At 41.2% G+C, this 16,306-nt stretch overlaps 1 protein-coding gene across 15 annotated transcripts in view; it reads right to left on the minus strand.

Annotated features, from left to right (window-relative positions):
* ate1 (arginyltransferase 1) overlaps window positions 1-10,273 on the minus strand; it is a 230,894-nt gene extending 220,621 nt beyond the window's left edge. For 9 of the 15 annotated variants that reach the window (XM_087998919.1, XM_087998916.1, XM_087998917.1 and 6 more), the window contains exons 1-2: window positions 9,261-9,377; window positions 51-114 (exon numbers count right to left, since the gene is read on the minus strand). In XM_087998919.1, the coding sequence (XP_087855045.1) occupies window positions 51-114; window positions 9,261-9,363 (167 nt within the window). In that variant the 5' untranslated portion in view covers window positions 9,364-9,377. Of the gene's footprint in view, window positions 1-50; window positions 115-9,260; window positions 9,378-10,042 lie in introns of those variants that run through there. The other 6 variants (XM_087998915.1, XM_043712693.2, XM_087998918.1 and 3 more) reach the window with 1 other exon arrangement.
* Window positions 10,274-16,306: the final 6,033 nt, after the last annotated feature.

The raw sequence follows: 16,306 nt of genomic DNA on the forward strand, positions 1-16,306 counted from the left end.
AATGAATCACAAGACATTAATATACAATATCATTCAAGAATGCTACTTGCCTCCTCCACCCTCGGTCAATTAGATCTTCATAGTCCTGGACTGACATGGTATGAGCCCACATGCCTATAATATAAAAGCATTTAAAAAGTTTTAATACCAAAATAACAAATAGTCACAAATTTAAGGAACCTCAGCAATGCTAATTTGTCATAGTTATGAAGAAGTCACAACATAAACACAAGCTGTCAGTTTTTTTTAAACCTTGCTGAACTGACAAACTAAACAAAATTTTCATTTTGTACTTGCCCTGCACAACTCATCGGATGGTTACTTTCTGCCCCTCACTTTCTGCCAAAAGAACATATCAGCGCTTGTTTTTGACATTATGCTCTACAGAGCTATGCTGGACAGTTTACATTTGTGCTACATCAAAAAAGCCAGAAAATCAAAACTATATTGCACAAACTGCAAGCAAGCCAACAGATTTAAACAAGTTATGTGACAGGAATAGACGGGTACATGTGGAGGAGATTTATGAAGATGTTGCGAATACATTCACTATCAGAATAGCACCTTTATTGTAATGGGGGGGGTTACTGAATCTATATTTGACCCCTTCAAATAAGACAACCTTCTGGCATGTAGGTTATTTACCAGTTATGGGAGACAGATTCAAAATCATCAGAAAAACTCTAGAGGGAGGATAAGAAATCTTTTCATTCAGAGTTTTCAGGATTTAAAATATTACCAAATAACATGGTTGAAGTCGATTCCCATAAACAAATTTGCATGGCATTGAACAGATATTAAAGGATGAGGACATAAAGAAAAGGACATGATGTTGAAAACAAATGCTTTTTCAAAGACCCAGAAAAGGTAATGCAGCCAAATGATCTCTTTTGTGATGCAAGTTTCTAGGATTTTTTTCAGTATAATAACTGATTCTTAAATCAATACTGCAACTCTCTTCCTTCTCTAATTTTCCTGATCAAGGTCTCAATCTTCACTTTCTTCGATCCATGTCTCTGTTGATGCTGCTTTTTAATAGATCCATATGTTGTGCCCACATGCTGTACATTTACATATGCACTTTCCATGGTCATATACAAACTTATGCCTAAACTACAATGCTGTACAATTATGTAAATGCACTCCAGCATTTCAGTACAGATTCCAGCATCTGCAGTAATTTGCTCCTCCTTTATAGTTAATTAATCCAAGCAGAATGTTTTAGCAAGGTTTCACAATACTTTACTACCTTGTCATTGAGTCATTCAGCAGGGAAACAGACCCTTTGATTCAATTTGTCTGTGCCATCCAGACATCCCAATCTGACCTCGCCCCATTTGCCAGCATTTGGCCCATGTCCCTCTAAATGCTTCCTATGCATATACAAATCCAGATACTTTTTAAATGTTGTAATTGTACCACACTCCACCACTTCCACTAGCAATTCATTCCATACAAGCATCATCCTTTGTGAAAACGTTATCTCTAAGGTCCTTTTTAAATATTTCCCCCCTCACCTTACCCTTTGCCCTCTAGTTTTAAACTTCTCAAACACTCGGAAAAAGACCTTTGTTATTCAACTTATCCATGCTCATCATGATTTTATAGACCTCTATGAGGTCACATCTCAGCCTCTGATGTTCCAGGTAAAAATACCCTTCTTCACCAAATGCCTTCTTCACCACTCTGTCAACCTGAAAATCCAAAAGGTAATCCAAATCCAGGGCAAAAAGCAGGGAGGAACTTGCATATAGCAAAGAACTGGAGTAGGCCATTCAGCCCCACAAGATCACTATCATTTAACAACATCATGGTTGATCTGATTAAAACTTCAAATCAACATGCTGCCCATCTGCAAACATTTCACTTCTTGCTTATTGATAATCTATACACCTCTGCCTCTGCCTTCAAAATATTAAAAGTCTGCTTCCACTACCTTTTTAGGGAGAGAATTCAAAAGATTCACAAACCCCTAAGAGGAAAACGTTTGCCTCATTTCAGTTTTAAATGGGTGCCTCTTATTTTTAATACAGTGACTCCATTCCCTGAAATTTCTCTTGGGAATATATCTTTGTGCATTCAGTGATATCCCTTTAAAAGCCTGCCACTACATCTCTACAGTGTGGAGTTTGCACATTCTCCCAGTGTCTGCGTGGGTTTCCTCCCACAATCCAAAGATGTGCAGGTTGGGTGATTTGGCCATGCTAAATTGCCCATAGCATTTGGTGCACTAGTCAGAGAGAAATGGGTCTGGGTGGGCTACTCTTCAGGGGGTTGGTGTGGCCTTGTTGGACCAAAGGACCTGTTTCCACACTGTAGGGAATCTAATCTAATCTAATCTTATCTATCTTTAACCTAATTTCACAATTCAGTTTAGCCTGGTCTGCTTTTGTACCCACATAATTTCCTTCATAATCTTTTTTTTTAAAAATAGTCTCGCACCCATTCCTAACTCCCTCAACCTGAATGCAAAATTCTATCATATCAGATCCCTGCTACATGGGGACATTGTCACTTAGAGACCATTAATCAAACATATCTTGTTGCACAATAACCTTCCCTAATGTAGTCTGGGCTCAATGTCTTTGGACCACATGTCCTACAGCCAACCTATCACATTCTCTAAACGCATCATTTGGGCACCCTTGCTTTTCTAACCTTTCCAGATATGAATCAATCCAACTGAGTGTTTAAAATAATTTTGTTTACAGAAACACATTTGGAAATATTTACATGCATAAAAATGTTTACAAAATCTACAACAAAACAACCATTTTGAAGAGGAAATACAGCTTCCCACACAAGGTTCTCCAGACTTTATTCTTTTAATACAAAGAGAAGGATAAAGTCATCACAATTTTACCACACCATACGGCTGCTCTCCCATTAGAGACACAATAGTAACAGATTAACCTGAGGATCATCATGCCTCAGGCAAGGGGCAAGGTTGAGAAAAGTTCTTCAGCTAGTGTGGGGATTGAACCCAAGCTGTTGGCATGACTCAGCATTGCAAACTAACTGTCCAGTCAACTGAGCTAACCAACATCCAATAAGCTCTTAATTTTACACAGAATCCATTCATTACTAGCAAAACCAGTGTTCAGATACCTCCTCTCATAAATGTTATTAAGTCCAAGTTATGCATTTTCAATGCATCAGGGGCCAAGGAATCAATGCATAAAATTCGAGAGTGTGGTGCTGGAAAAACACAGCAGGTCAGGCAGCATCTGAGGAGCAGGAGAATCGACATTTCAGGCATAAGCCCTTCATTATGAATGAGGCTCATTCCTGGTGAAAGGCTTATGCCCAAAACGTTATTTCTCCTGCTCCTCGGATGCTGCCTGACCCACTGTGTTTTTCCAGCACCACACTCGACTCTGATACTCCAGCATCTACCATCCTCACTTTCTCCTAATCAATGCATAAAACCTGCCAATCAGCTTTTCAGGGAACCCAGGAAGAGAGGAAAACATAGAAGATTGAAAGAATGTAAGTAGGCGCTTAACCAGTGAAGAAATAATTTCAAGAAAAAGGCAGCAACAAAAAGTCAATGGAGAAATAAGGTGTTGTCTAAATATAGCAGAAGTTGTGCTGAAGCATTCGGAAAAAGTCAACAATCAAGTAAAGGGAGTAATGGACAAAGCAGCATAGCTGAAATTCCATGATCTCCTCTTTATAAAAGTTATCATAGTCCCAGAGAAAAATAGGGCATTTCTCCCATGAGAGGCATGACAGGTAGTCATCATGCTTCAGTTGGTCAGCTCAGTTGGCTGGATGACTGGCTTTTAATGCAGAATGATGCCAACAGCATAAGTTCAATGTTTGCACCAGCTGATCTTGCCACAAAGATCCCACCTTCTCAACTTCACCCCTTACCTGAGGCATGGTGATCCACAAGTGAAACCCACCACCACTGGTCTCTCTCTCTCTCTCTCTCTAGTGACAATTATTGAAAGTTCATGATAAACAGAAATTTTAATGAAAATGGACACTAGAATTGTGGGTTAATGAAGAAGTCTGTCATTCATACAGCTATCTTTAGTTAGCAAGTGGAAAACTAAGGCAGTAGCTCTCAAAATGGAATCCATGCAAACTGGCAATGCTCCAGGGGTCATGTAGAATAATGTCACTAAAGCCTGTTTCTAGCAAGACATGTGGAAACAATCACTAAACAGACACTGGGTCAAAATAGTGCTGAAAATATCAAACTGGATTAATGAGGTTCTGACTGTCAGAGAATCCTGAATGAGGAGACAGTCACATTAAGAATATTAAAGCAGGGCTGGGGACTGGGCAGCTTCAAATTTGGGTCCAGAACAGCAATCAAACTAAGATTCAATGCCTCAATTCTGACAGAAACCCAATGGCACTAATGCTACATACCCTAGGACAAACAGGCCAGTACACAGCATCTTTCAGCTAATGAAATGATAAAGGTTTTCCGATTACCAGCCACATCAATATTCACTATATCAAGTCACCCTGTAAAACATTTATGGAAACCACTTCGAGAGGTCAGCGACCTTACATTCAGAAATATAAAAGTACAAGGAGTGTATTATAATTTACATTGGTGTAGAACATGATTATGAATCCTTTTGAAAACGATCCTTCACCTAAAAATGTTTGAGAAACATTGAGCTAAGACTTGAACTTTGCAAGCAATGTGGAAGGGAAAGGAGTCTCAAAAGCAAGAGTTTGTGTGGTCAATGACAGCTTCAGTAGAACACCTCAATCTCTACATAACTGCACATACAGCTAGCCTGACCATGTAGGACCGAGGGCTCAAGTGAAAAGTAATGCAAAGTTGAGTCCAACTGAATTTCTGAACAAACGTGGTTCAGTGAAAACATTTTCTCATAAAACCTAGTGCCTTGTTTAACTAATCACTTCAGACATTTATAGGGTCAGAGTCACACAACACAGAAACAGACCCTTCGATCCAACCAGTCCATGCCAAAAATAATTCCAAACTAAACTAGTCCCAACTGTCTGCCCCTGCCTATATCTCTCCAAACCTTTCCTATTCAAGTATCCATCCAAATGTCTTTTCAACATTATAATTATACTCATATCCACCATTTCCTCAGGAAGTTCATTCCACACGCAATCCACTTCCTGTAAAAAACTTGCCCCTCATCTTTTCTGAATCTCTCTCCTTTCACTGTAAATTGTGCCCCCGAGTCTTGAACTGTTTCATCCTAGGGAAAAGACAACTACAATTAACTATCTGTAACAACCTCCTACGCACCAGTGCAAAAAGTCCCCGCCTTTCTTTATACTCAAACCTTCCCTACCCAGTCACATCCATACATAATAATTTGTGCCAATGCTTTATTTCTTACATCTCTGAATTCTTTTCAAAAATTTTTTTGTTATTTTCAAAACAAGATCTGTGTGCAATTAGGGAAATAGTCATTCTACTGCTTTCAAAATGCTTAGTACAACAGCAGCCATGAACATTAGACTTAATTACAAAATGAATGTTTCCATTTTAATAGCTTGTTTATTTATTCAGCTAAAATTGCAGCAATGTCCAGACCCAAACAGCTCGGCAACTGTTCAATTAAAATGAAAAATCAGCAACTCATCTGATCATCTCTAACTTTCACAGATATGTCACTTTCAGCTTCTCACCTGAATGCACATGTACCCAAAACAATCACAAATATAAAAGGCATTTCCCTGCCAGTATGAATAGTAGGAAAAAAATTACCCATTCTATAAGAATTACTTCAGCATTTTATACAGATGTACTTTATGTACATGAATGATTTTTTTGACAGAAATAATTTTCTTTTAAAATTGATTAAAGGGTGGAAGTTCTGAAGACTGCTAAACAACTTGTGCTTATTGAAGTGATATAGCATCTATTGGGTCAATATTCCTATGGAGATATTTTGTGGAGAAATTACGACATAGTGGTTTTGTCACTAGACTCGTAATCAAGAAGCACAGGTGATGCTCTGGGGACATGGGATCAAATACAACATGGTAGTTGATGAATTTAAATTAAAAGTTTAAAATCTGGAAAAAAAAATATATTTGATTGTTCTAAAATTCCATCTGGACCTCTGATGTCCTTTAGAGAAGGAAGTCTGCCATTATTGTCTGGTCTGATCTACATATGATTATTTCACATTTGTTTTTCTGCACTCTTAACTGCCCTTTGAAGCAGCTTATAAATCCACTCAACTAAAGGAGGGATGAGCGATAAACTTTGCAGCTACACCCACATTCTATGAGAGAAAGAAGGAAAAAATTGCAAGTTGTTTGATGAATGGTGCTGACAACATTGCGTCTTCTAACTCCTTGAGGAGGATTTGAGCTATAGGGAAGAGACTGAGCGGGCTGGGGCTGTTTTCCCTGGAGTGTCAGAGGCTGAGGGGTGACCTTATAGAGATTTACAAAATTATGAGGGGCATGGATCGGGTAAATAGGCAAAGTCTTTTCCCTGGGGTCGGGGAGTCCAGAACTAGAGGGCATAGATTTAGGGTAAGAGGGGAAAGATATAAAAGAGAGCTACGGGGCAACATTTTCACACAGAGGGTAGTACGTGTATGGAATGAGCTGCCAGAGAACGTGGTGGAGGCTGGTACAATTGCAACATTTAAAGAGACATTTGGATGGGTATATGAGTAGGAAGGGCTTGGAGGGATATGGGCCGGGTGCTGGCAGGTGGGACTAGACTGGGGTGGGATATCTGGTCAGCATGGACGAGTTGGACCGAAGGGTCTGTTTCCATGCTGTACATCTCTATGACTGTATGACTCTATAATGCAGCATAATTTGGAGAAATTACCAGCTCATTTTGCATATCCTCGCAGCTGCATCCATAACAGTACAAAGATGCAACTTTAATGAAATATTGTAAAGGTAAAATCACCATGGTTTGTCTTACCAGACCACAGCCTGCTTTGTCATTAAAAAGAGAAATGAATGGTGGTGACTTAACCTGTGGATCACCACACCTCAGATGATGGGAGAGCTTGAATAAGGGAATCCTTCATGGTAACCTTCATCAGTGCAGGAATTGAACCCACATTGTTGGCATCACATACGTCATATAGCCAACTGAGCTAACCAACCTCCAACAACAAGGATTTTGTCCTTGGAAAGTGTGCATAAGTTATCAACAGAAGAATAAAAATTAATAAGAACAGATATTACAAATTCAAACTTCATCTTGAGTTCTGCATTCACTGAAACTATAAATTACTGAAGTAACAAACATAGATTACATTTATTTCAACTGAGTAACCATGATTTTGCAAATACAAATTGGTCTTGAGTTCAATGGACATTCATATGTATGTTTAAGTTGCAAAGATCCAAACAGTACTCAAGGATTTCAGAATTACATTGTGCAGCACAGAATGCTTTGGACAGAATTCTGAAATTTATTTGCAATTTTTAAAAAACTAAATATCTTTTGAATTTTGCAGTTAATGCAAAAGTACATTTATATTTGCTTTGATTTCATTACATTCACAATCATGATTGGATATGATGTAATTACAGTACAGGGACTGTCAGTGGTTTGTGACACTGTACCTACTGGAAAGCCACCACGAGATAATTCACTACATCTGACCTAATAGTTACAGGGTCTGAATAATCAACATCCTTTCTCTCTCAGCACTCCAACTCCTCCCCCTCCCCCATCCATTTCATAAATGCTGCCCCTCTCCACTTCATGTCAGCTCTGATGAAGAGTCATCTAGACTCGAAACATTAGCTTGCTTTCTCTCCATGGGTGCTACCTGATCTACTGTGATCGCCAGGATTTTTTGTTTCTAGTACAGATTCCAGCAACTGCAATAATTTGTTCCTACTTTGAGTATAGGAGTTGAGAAGTCATGTTGAGATTGTACAGGATGTTGGTGAGGCCTCTTCTGGAATAGTGTGTGCAGTTCTGGTCCTCCTGTTAGAGGAAGTATATTATTAAACTTGAGAGAGTTCAGAAAAGATTTACCAAGATTTTGCTGGGAATGGAGAGTTTGAATTATAAAAATAGGCTGGATCTTTTCTGATGAAGAGCTTTTGCCCAAAACGTCAATTCTCCTGCTCCTCAAATGCTGCCTGACCTGCTGTGCTTTACCAGCACCACACATTCAACTCTAATCTCCAGCATCTGCAGTCCTCACTTTCACCCTTCTCTTCTCCCCACTCCCTCACCCCACAGGAGTAGGAGCTTGAGGTGTACCCTACAGAAATTTATAAGATTCTGAGAGGCATAGATAAGATGAAAAGCAAAAGGTCCTTTCCTGGGACTGGGTGAGTTCAAAACTAGGGGGCACATTTTTTAAAGGCTAGAGTATGAGCAATTTTTAAAATTAAAAACAGAGTGGTTCATGGGTGGAATGAACTGCCAGAGGCAGGTACAGTGACAACATTTAAGTACTCGAATAGGAAAAGTTTAGAGGGATATGGGCCAATCGCAGGCATGTGGGACTAGTTTAGTTTGGGAACATGGTTGGTGTGGACTAGTTGGACTGAGGATCTGTTTTCATGCAATATGGTTCTATAACCCCACGATTGTTTTAACCTCAAAAGTACACAAATGATTCAATTTTGACTGCATTAGGACAACAGATCCACTAGCAATTCGTCAATTATTTTGTTTGAGCATTATGGTGTTTGAGTCTCATAATATAATCTGAAAAGTGCAAACATAGTCAACTTTCTTTCCTTCATGATATTTTATGTTGCATATACAAGGAGATTTCTAGTACAAACATGTCTGCTAAAAGCAGTGGGAACTGCATATACACACTGTGATCAAATGGTAGGTAATCAGGCATCACATACTCAAACTTGCAGGCGTATTTTCAGAGCTGTCAAGTCTATCTGCTGAACTCAAACAACAACGCAGGCAACATCCTCAAACAGTAAACTCAATTTGACTTGCGTAACTAAGCATACTTAAGTGCAACATTTCAGTCACGATAATAAACATGATGCATGCTTGAGCAATGTTGAAATCAGAGTCCTCTCCTCAGATTTTACAGGAGAGGAAAGAAGGTGCAAAATATTTGAATATCTGCGCGCGTATGTAAAGATCTTATACATAAAATATATTTTTGCAATTTACAAAAACCTGTAACTGCAGCGATTCTGAGACCTCACAGCTGGTTGTGTGGCCTCGGAAATAAGGAAGCCTGGTTCATTATTTCTGCATAAACACCTTCCGCTCCTGTATCACTGAATATTTATGCAGAGTATTTTATTCCCATCCAAAGACAGGGATAACCTCTCACCATTGGAATAACTGCTGGAAGACCCCTTACAGTAACCACATTTATAACCGTCATCCGCGGTGAAATACTCGAGGATACTGTGCACTCTGCCACCGGCCATCATCGTCCAACTGTCGTTCAGGCCAAGGCGCGCGCCCAGGCCAGTCCAACCAATCAGTGACCACATGCGGGGCCGCGCACGTTCGGTTTGTGCACCCGCGCGATAGGCGGGAGAACCGCGCGCACGTTCGGTTTGTGCATCCGCGCGATAGGCGGGAGAATCGCGCGCACGTTCTGTTTGTGCACCCGCGCGATAGGTGGGAGAATCGCGTGCACGTTGTTTGTGCACCCGCGCGATAGGCGGGAGAATCTCGCGCACGTTCTGCTTTGCACCGGCGGCTGGGGAAAGGCGCTGAAAGAGTGCGCTCCCCTGGAGAGAGGGCAGCGTGATTTTACACACATCAGAGTATTTATTTATTTAAATGGAGCACCTAACAACCATCAGTTACACACTTTCCGTGATTGGTTTGAAATCTATAGGCGTCTTTAATAAAATTGAAGAGGTTTTGAGTTTTAAAAAAATAGTTAACAATCAAAACCCTCCATTCGTGAAGGCTGATTAAAGAATGAAAATACGATCTCGCTTGTGCACCAGGTTGTCATAAAATGCTGGATCTTGTGAAAAGTGGAGAGCGGCAGAGGCCTGTACTCTGGGCCGAAGCCTCGGTCCCAAAGCTGCTGTCGCCATTGACAAAGCTTCACGTTTAAATACATGATCCTGCTGCGAAGCTTCTCCGACTTACCCGTGGACACTTTTCCATTGTCCGAGTTACAATATCCACAATGATAACCGGATTTTAAACCTTTGTATTCCACGATGGAATACATCCCACGGTCGTGTGTTTTCGTCCCGGTCAATCCACTGCCTACACGTTTGACATTTCCAATAGACGCTTTACCGGATAGAGAAAAAAAACACGATAATACCAAATCACATGTCAACTCCGAGAAGAGATGTTCAGTTGTAAAACCGATGTGCTTCTGTAGGATCTTCAAAACACTGAAAAAACCTAGCAACCAGATACGTTATTTAACAACGAGAAAGAGGGTGACGCGTTTTTAGTTACAACATTTGTAATTTGGTTGTTAACTCACTTTTACTCATTATTTCAAGGTAGGTTTAATTTTCTTCTTGTATATTGCTAACACCTAAACTCAGCCTACAAAAATATTCAAACTTGATAATTGTGCCGTCTCATATATTCTAGCTAGCCATTTCAATTAGGTTAATAATGAGTCACTACAGACCTGTACAACTTTTTAATTCCTTCCACTGCTTCGGTCTGTAGCAAAGGGTGGTGATATTAATCTGTCGGCAAGGGTTTAAGATAAAAGTTTAGACCTGGGCAGAATAAACTGGGTTTCTGTGCACATGGCACGTAATTTTTACATTAGGCTTTCGACAACAAATTGCTATCAGAACCAGCAGGTGTACGGTGGTGATTCAAAGCCAGTGATTCTCTTCTATATCACTCGCTCGAATGAATTTTTATCAAATGCACTGATAATCTTAACAGCATTAAGTACTTGTTCTTTCAAAAGTTAAATGCAACCAAAATTCTGAAATAATTATAATTCACCGAAATATCACATATATCATAGAGATGTACAGCACGGAAACACCCTTCCGTCCAACTCGTCCATACCTTTTAACATTTTATGGTTTTTATCTAGATTTGGTTATTATAAATCAATGCAATCAAATATGCAGGTGTAAGATCAATAAAATTAAAAAGTGATAGAACAAGAAAAAGATGGAGAGAGAATTTTTGTGATTCTTTGTTGGTACCATATCCAATATCAACTTATATACTACTACATTCAGCTCATACCATACATTATGTATTCTTAAAATAAGTATTAAATACAACCATATTGACTTGCAACATGAGAATTCCAATAATTCCACGTCATGCAACTCCTCCTACTAATTGTATTCAATCATGCCTTGCCAGGAAATTGCAAGCTAAGACCTACTATACCACTAAAACAATAACTGACTGGGATGTCTCACATACAAAATATGGAGTATTGATTTGTGAATTCTTTTAGATTAGATTAAATTCCCTACAGTGTGGAAACAGGCCCTTTGGCCCAACACTGACCCTCTGAAGAGCAACCCACCCAAAACCCAGTCCCCTACATTTACCCTTTCACCTAACACTATGGGCAATTTTGCATGGCCAATTCACCTACCCTGCACATTTTTGGGAGGAAAGCGGAGCACCCAGAGGAAACCCACATTCACGGGGAGAATATGCAAACCCACAGACAGTTGCCTGAGGCGGGAATTGAACCTGGGTCTCTGGCGCTGTGAGGCAGCAGTGCTAACCACTGTGCCACCGTGCCACCCAGAGGATGGTACATATGTGGAATGACTGCCAGTAGAAGTGGTTGAGGCTAGTATAGTAACAACATTTAAAAGGCATTTGGACAAATATATGAATAAGGAAGGTTTAGAAGGATATGGGGCAAGTGCAGGGAAATGGGATGAGTGTGGATGGACATTTTGGATGGCATGGACCAGTTTGGGCCAAATAACCTGTTTCTGTGCTGTAGGACTCTGACTCTAGAGTGTAAGAGTTGGGATGTTATATTACTGTTGTATAAGTCATTGGTGAGGCCACACTTGGAGTATTGTGTATAGTTTTGGTCACCCTATTATAGGAAAGACATAGTTAAACTGGAAAGAGTTTATAGAAGATTTATGAGGATGTTGCCAGGAGTAATAGGCCTGAGTTGTAGGGAGAGGTTGGCCAGGATAGGACTTTTTTTCTTGAACTGTAGGGGAATGAGGGGTGACCTTATTGAGGTATACAAAATCATGAGGAGCGTAGATCCGATGTATGCTTACAGTCTTTTACCAAGGGATGGAAAGTTATTTGCCTCCCAGGTACCAGGGTCCGGGATGTCTATGATCGAGTCTACAAGATTCTGAAGGGGGAGGGTGAGCAGCCAGACATTGTGGTGCACATTGGCATCAATGACATAATTAGGAAAGGGGATGAGGATCTAAAAAGTGATTTCAGGGAGTTAGGTTGGAAGCTAAAAAGCAGGACGAGCAGAGTAGAAATCTCAGGATTATTACCAGTGCCACGTGCTAGTGAGGCGAGAAACAGGGAGTGAGTGCAGCTAAACACGTGGGCTTCAGATATGTAGATCTTTGGGGTACCTTCGGGGGAAGGTAGGACCTGTACATGAAGGATGGGTTGCACTGGAGGGGCACCAATGTCCTGGCTGGGAGATTTGCTAGAGCACTTTGGGAGTGTTTAAACTAATTTGGCAGGGGGATTGGTACCAGAGCTACAGATCAAAGGAGAGGGTAGTTGTTGAACAAGCAGAAATAGAATGTAGAGCATCTATCAGGAAGGATACACGATTGATGGGGTAAAGGGATGGGTTAAAGTGTGACTGTTTCAGTGCACGAAGAGTCAGGAATAAGTGATTAACTTAGAGCATGAATCAATACTTCAAACTACGATGTTGTGGCCATAACGGTGACATGGATTTCACAGGAATGGTTGCTGGATGTTCCAGAGTTTGGATCTTTTAAAAAGAACGGGGAGGGGGAGTAACATTGCTAATTAGAGTGCATCATAGCTGCAGAAAAGGTCAGTATGGGTGAAAGTCAGTAACAGGAAAGGAGCAGTCACTTTATTGGGTGTTTTCTGTAGACTCTCCAAAAGCAGCAGAGAGATGGAAAAACAGACTGGAAAGCAGGTCTTGGAAAGGTGCAGATGTAATAGAGTTGTTGTTATGGGTGACTTCAACTTCCCCAATATTGATTGGAACTCCTTAGTGCAGATGTCTGGATGGAGCCGATTTTGTCAGGTGTGTTCAGGAAGGATTCCTGATACAACATGCAGATAAGACAGTTGGGGGGGGGAGGCCATATTGGATTTGGTGCGAGACAACGAGCTAGGCCAGGTCTCAGATCTCTCAGTGGGAGAGCATTTCGGCGACAGTGACCACAACTGCCTCACCTTTACCATAGCCTTGGAGAGGGATATGAACAGCCAGTATGGGAAGGTATTTAATTGGGGGAGAGGAAATTATGCTGCTATTAGTCAGGAGCTGTGGAGTATAAATGGGGAACAATTGTTCTATGGGAAATGCACAACAGAAATGTGGAGGCTGATTAAGGAGCACTTGTTGCAAGTGTTGGATAACTTTGTCCCACTGAGACAGGCAAGGAATGGATGACAAGAGCAGAGGAGCTTCTCATCAAGAGGAAGAAGGAAGCTGAAGGTTGAGGAATTAAGGATCTGGCACAGCTTTTGAGGATTACAGGATAGCTAGGAAAGAACTCAAAAATGGACTGAGGAGGGGGCATGAAAAAGCTTGGCGGGACGGATTATAGAAAACTCAAAGGCGTTCTACACGTACATGAGGAATAAGAGAATGATCAGAGAGAGCATAGGGCCGATCAGGGAGAGGGGAGGGAACTTGGTGCCTGTAGTCTGAAGAGGTAGGGGAGGCCCGAATGAGTTTTTTGCTTCAATATTCACTAGAGAGAGGGACCTTGTTGATAGTGAGAACACTGTGGACCAGGTTAATAGGCTTGAACAGATTGATGTTAAGGAAGTGGATGTGCTAGAAATTCTGGGAAGCGTCAAGATATAGAAGTACTCAGGGCCAGACCAGATATATCCAAGGTTACTACGGAAAGCAAGAAATGAGAGTGCTGCGCCTCTGGTCACGATCTTTGCATCCTCACTCTCCACGGAAGTAGCACTGAATGATTGGAGGGAGGCAAATGTTGTTCCTCTGTTCAAGAAGGGGAATAGGGAAATCTCGGGGAATAGGGAAATCTCTGGAATTAAAGACCAGTCAGTCTTACTTCTGTGGTAAGCAAGGTATTGGAAAGGATTCTGAGAGATAGGATTTTTGACTATTTGGAAAAGCATAGTTGATTAAAGATAGTTAGCATGGCTTTGTGGGAGGCAGGTCATGCCTCAAAAGCCTGATTGAGTTCTTTAAGCATGTCACGATACCAAGTTGACGAAGGTCGAGCAGTGGGGGTGTGTATATAGATTTCAGTAAGGCATTTGATAAGGTTCCCCACGGTAGGCTCATACAGAAAATTAGGAAGTATGGGATACAGGGAAATTTGGCTGTCTGGATACAGAATTGGCTGGCTGAAAGAAGACAGCGAGTGGTCGTGGATGGAAAGTATTCTGCCTGGAGGTCGGTGACCAGTGGTGTCCTGCAGGGATCTGTTCTTGGGCCTCTGCTTTTTGTAGTTTTTATAAATGATTTGGATAAACAAGTGGAAGGCTGGGTTAGTAAGTTTGCCAATGACACAAAGGTGATTGGTGTTGTAAATAATGTCAAGGGCTGTTGCAGGCTCCAAGACATTGACAGGATGCAGAGCTGGGCTGAGAAGTGGCATATGGAGTTCAACCTGGCTAAATGCGAAGTGATTCATTTTGCAAGGTCGAATTTGAATATTGAATACAAGACTAAAGACAGGATTGTTGTCAGTGTGGAGGAACAGCAGGATCTTGGGGTCCAAGTGCATAGATCCCTCAAAGTTGCCACCCAAGTTGATAGGGTTGTTAAGAATGCCTATGGTGTTTTGGTTTTCATTAGCAGGGGGATTGAGTTTAAGAGCCACGATGTTCTGCTGCAGCCCTATCGAGCCCTGTTTCAACCACACTTGGAATATTGTGTCCAGTTCTGGTCGCCTCATTATCAGAAGGATGTAGATACTTTAGAGAGGGTGCAGAGGAGATTTACCAGGATGCTGCCAGGATGGGAGGGCATGTCTTATGAAGAGAGGTTGAGTGAGCTGGGTTTTCATACTGGAGAGAAAGGAGAGGTGACTTGATAGAGGTGTACAAGGTTATTTGAGGCATAGATTGCCAGAGACCTTTCCCCATAGCAGAAATGGCTGTCACGAGGAGTCATTATTTTAAGTTGATTGGAGAAACGTATGAGGGAGATATCAGAGGTAGGTTCTTTACACAGAGTGTTGGGTGCACATGGAAACAGACCCTTCGGTCCAATCTGTTTATGCAAACCAGATATCCCAACCCAAACTAGTCCCACCTGCCAGCACCCGGCCCATATCCCTCCAAACCCTTCCTATTCATATACCCATCCAATTGCCTCTTAAATGTTGCAATTGTATCAGCCTCCACCACATCCTCTGGCAGCTCATTCCATACTCCACCACATCCTCTGCATGAAAAGTTGCCTCTTAGGTCTCTTTTATATCTTTCCCCTCTCACCCTAACCCTATGCCCTCTAGCTCTGGACTCCCCAACCCCAGGGAAAAGACTTTGTCTATTTATCCTATCCATGCCCCTCATAATTTTGTAAACCTCTATAAGGTCACCCCTCGGCCTCCGACGCTCCAGGGAAAACAACCCCAGCCTGTTCAGCCTCTCGCTGTAGCTCAGATCCTCCAACCTTGACAACGTCCTTGTAATTCTTTTCTGAACCCTTTCAAGTTTCACAACATCTTTCCAAAAGGAAGGAGACCAGAATTGCACGCAATATTCCAACAGTGGCCATACCAATGTCCTGTACAGCCGCAACATGACTTCCCAACTCCTGTACTTTTTTTTTTCTTTCTTTTTTTTCTTTTTCTTTTTCTCTTTTTTTTCCCAACTCCTGTACTCAATACTCTGACCAATAAAGGAAAGCATCAACGACATTAGGGACGTTTAAGTGACTGTTGGACAAGCACATGGATGGCAGTAAATTGAGGGGTGTGTAGATTAGGTCGATCTTAGATTAGGTTAAATGCTCAGCACAACCTCATGGGCCGAAGGGCCTGTACTGTTCTATGATCTAAAAGGACTGTACACATTAGCTGACCATTCCACCAGGTAGGTAGTGAAATTTGTATTTAATAAATATTAGTACTCTTACTAATCCTAATTTCCTCAACTGCTCACCTGACTCATTGTTGGATCTGTAGATTTCTTGTATCTTCTTCGATGAAAACAGACACAAAGTAATCATTTAGCATCTCTGCCCATAGAGTCCATACAGGGTGG

Source organism: Chiloscyllium plagiosum, unplaced genomic scaffold (assembly GCF_037043375.1).
Source record: "Chiloscyllium plagiosum isolate Xiang-an unplaced genomic scaffold, Cpla_swu_hap1 HiC_scaffold_22, whole genome shotgun sequence".
Taxonomy (NCBI): Eukaryota; Metazoa; Chordata; class Chondrichthyes; order Orectolobiformes; family Hemiscylliidae; genus Chiloscyllium; species Chiloscyllium plagiosum.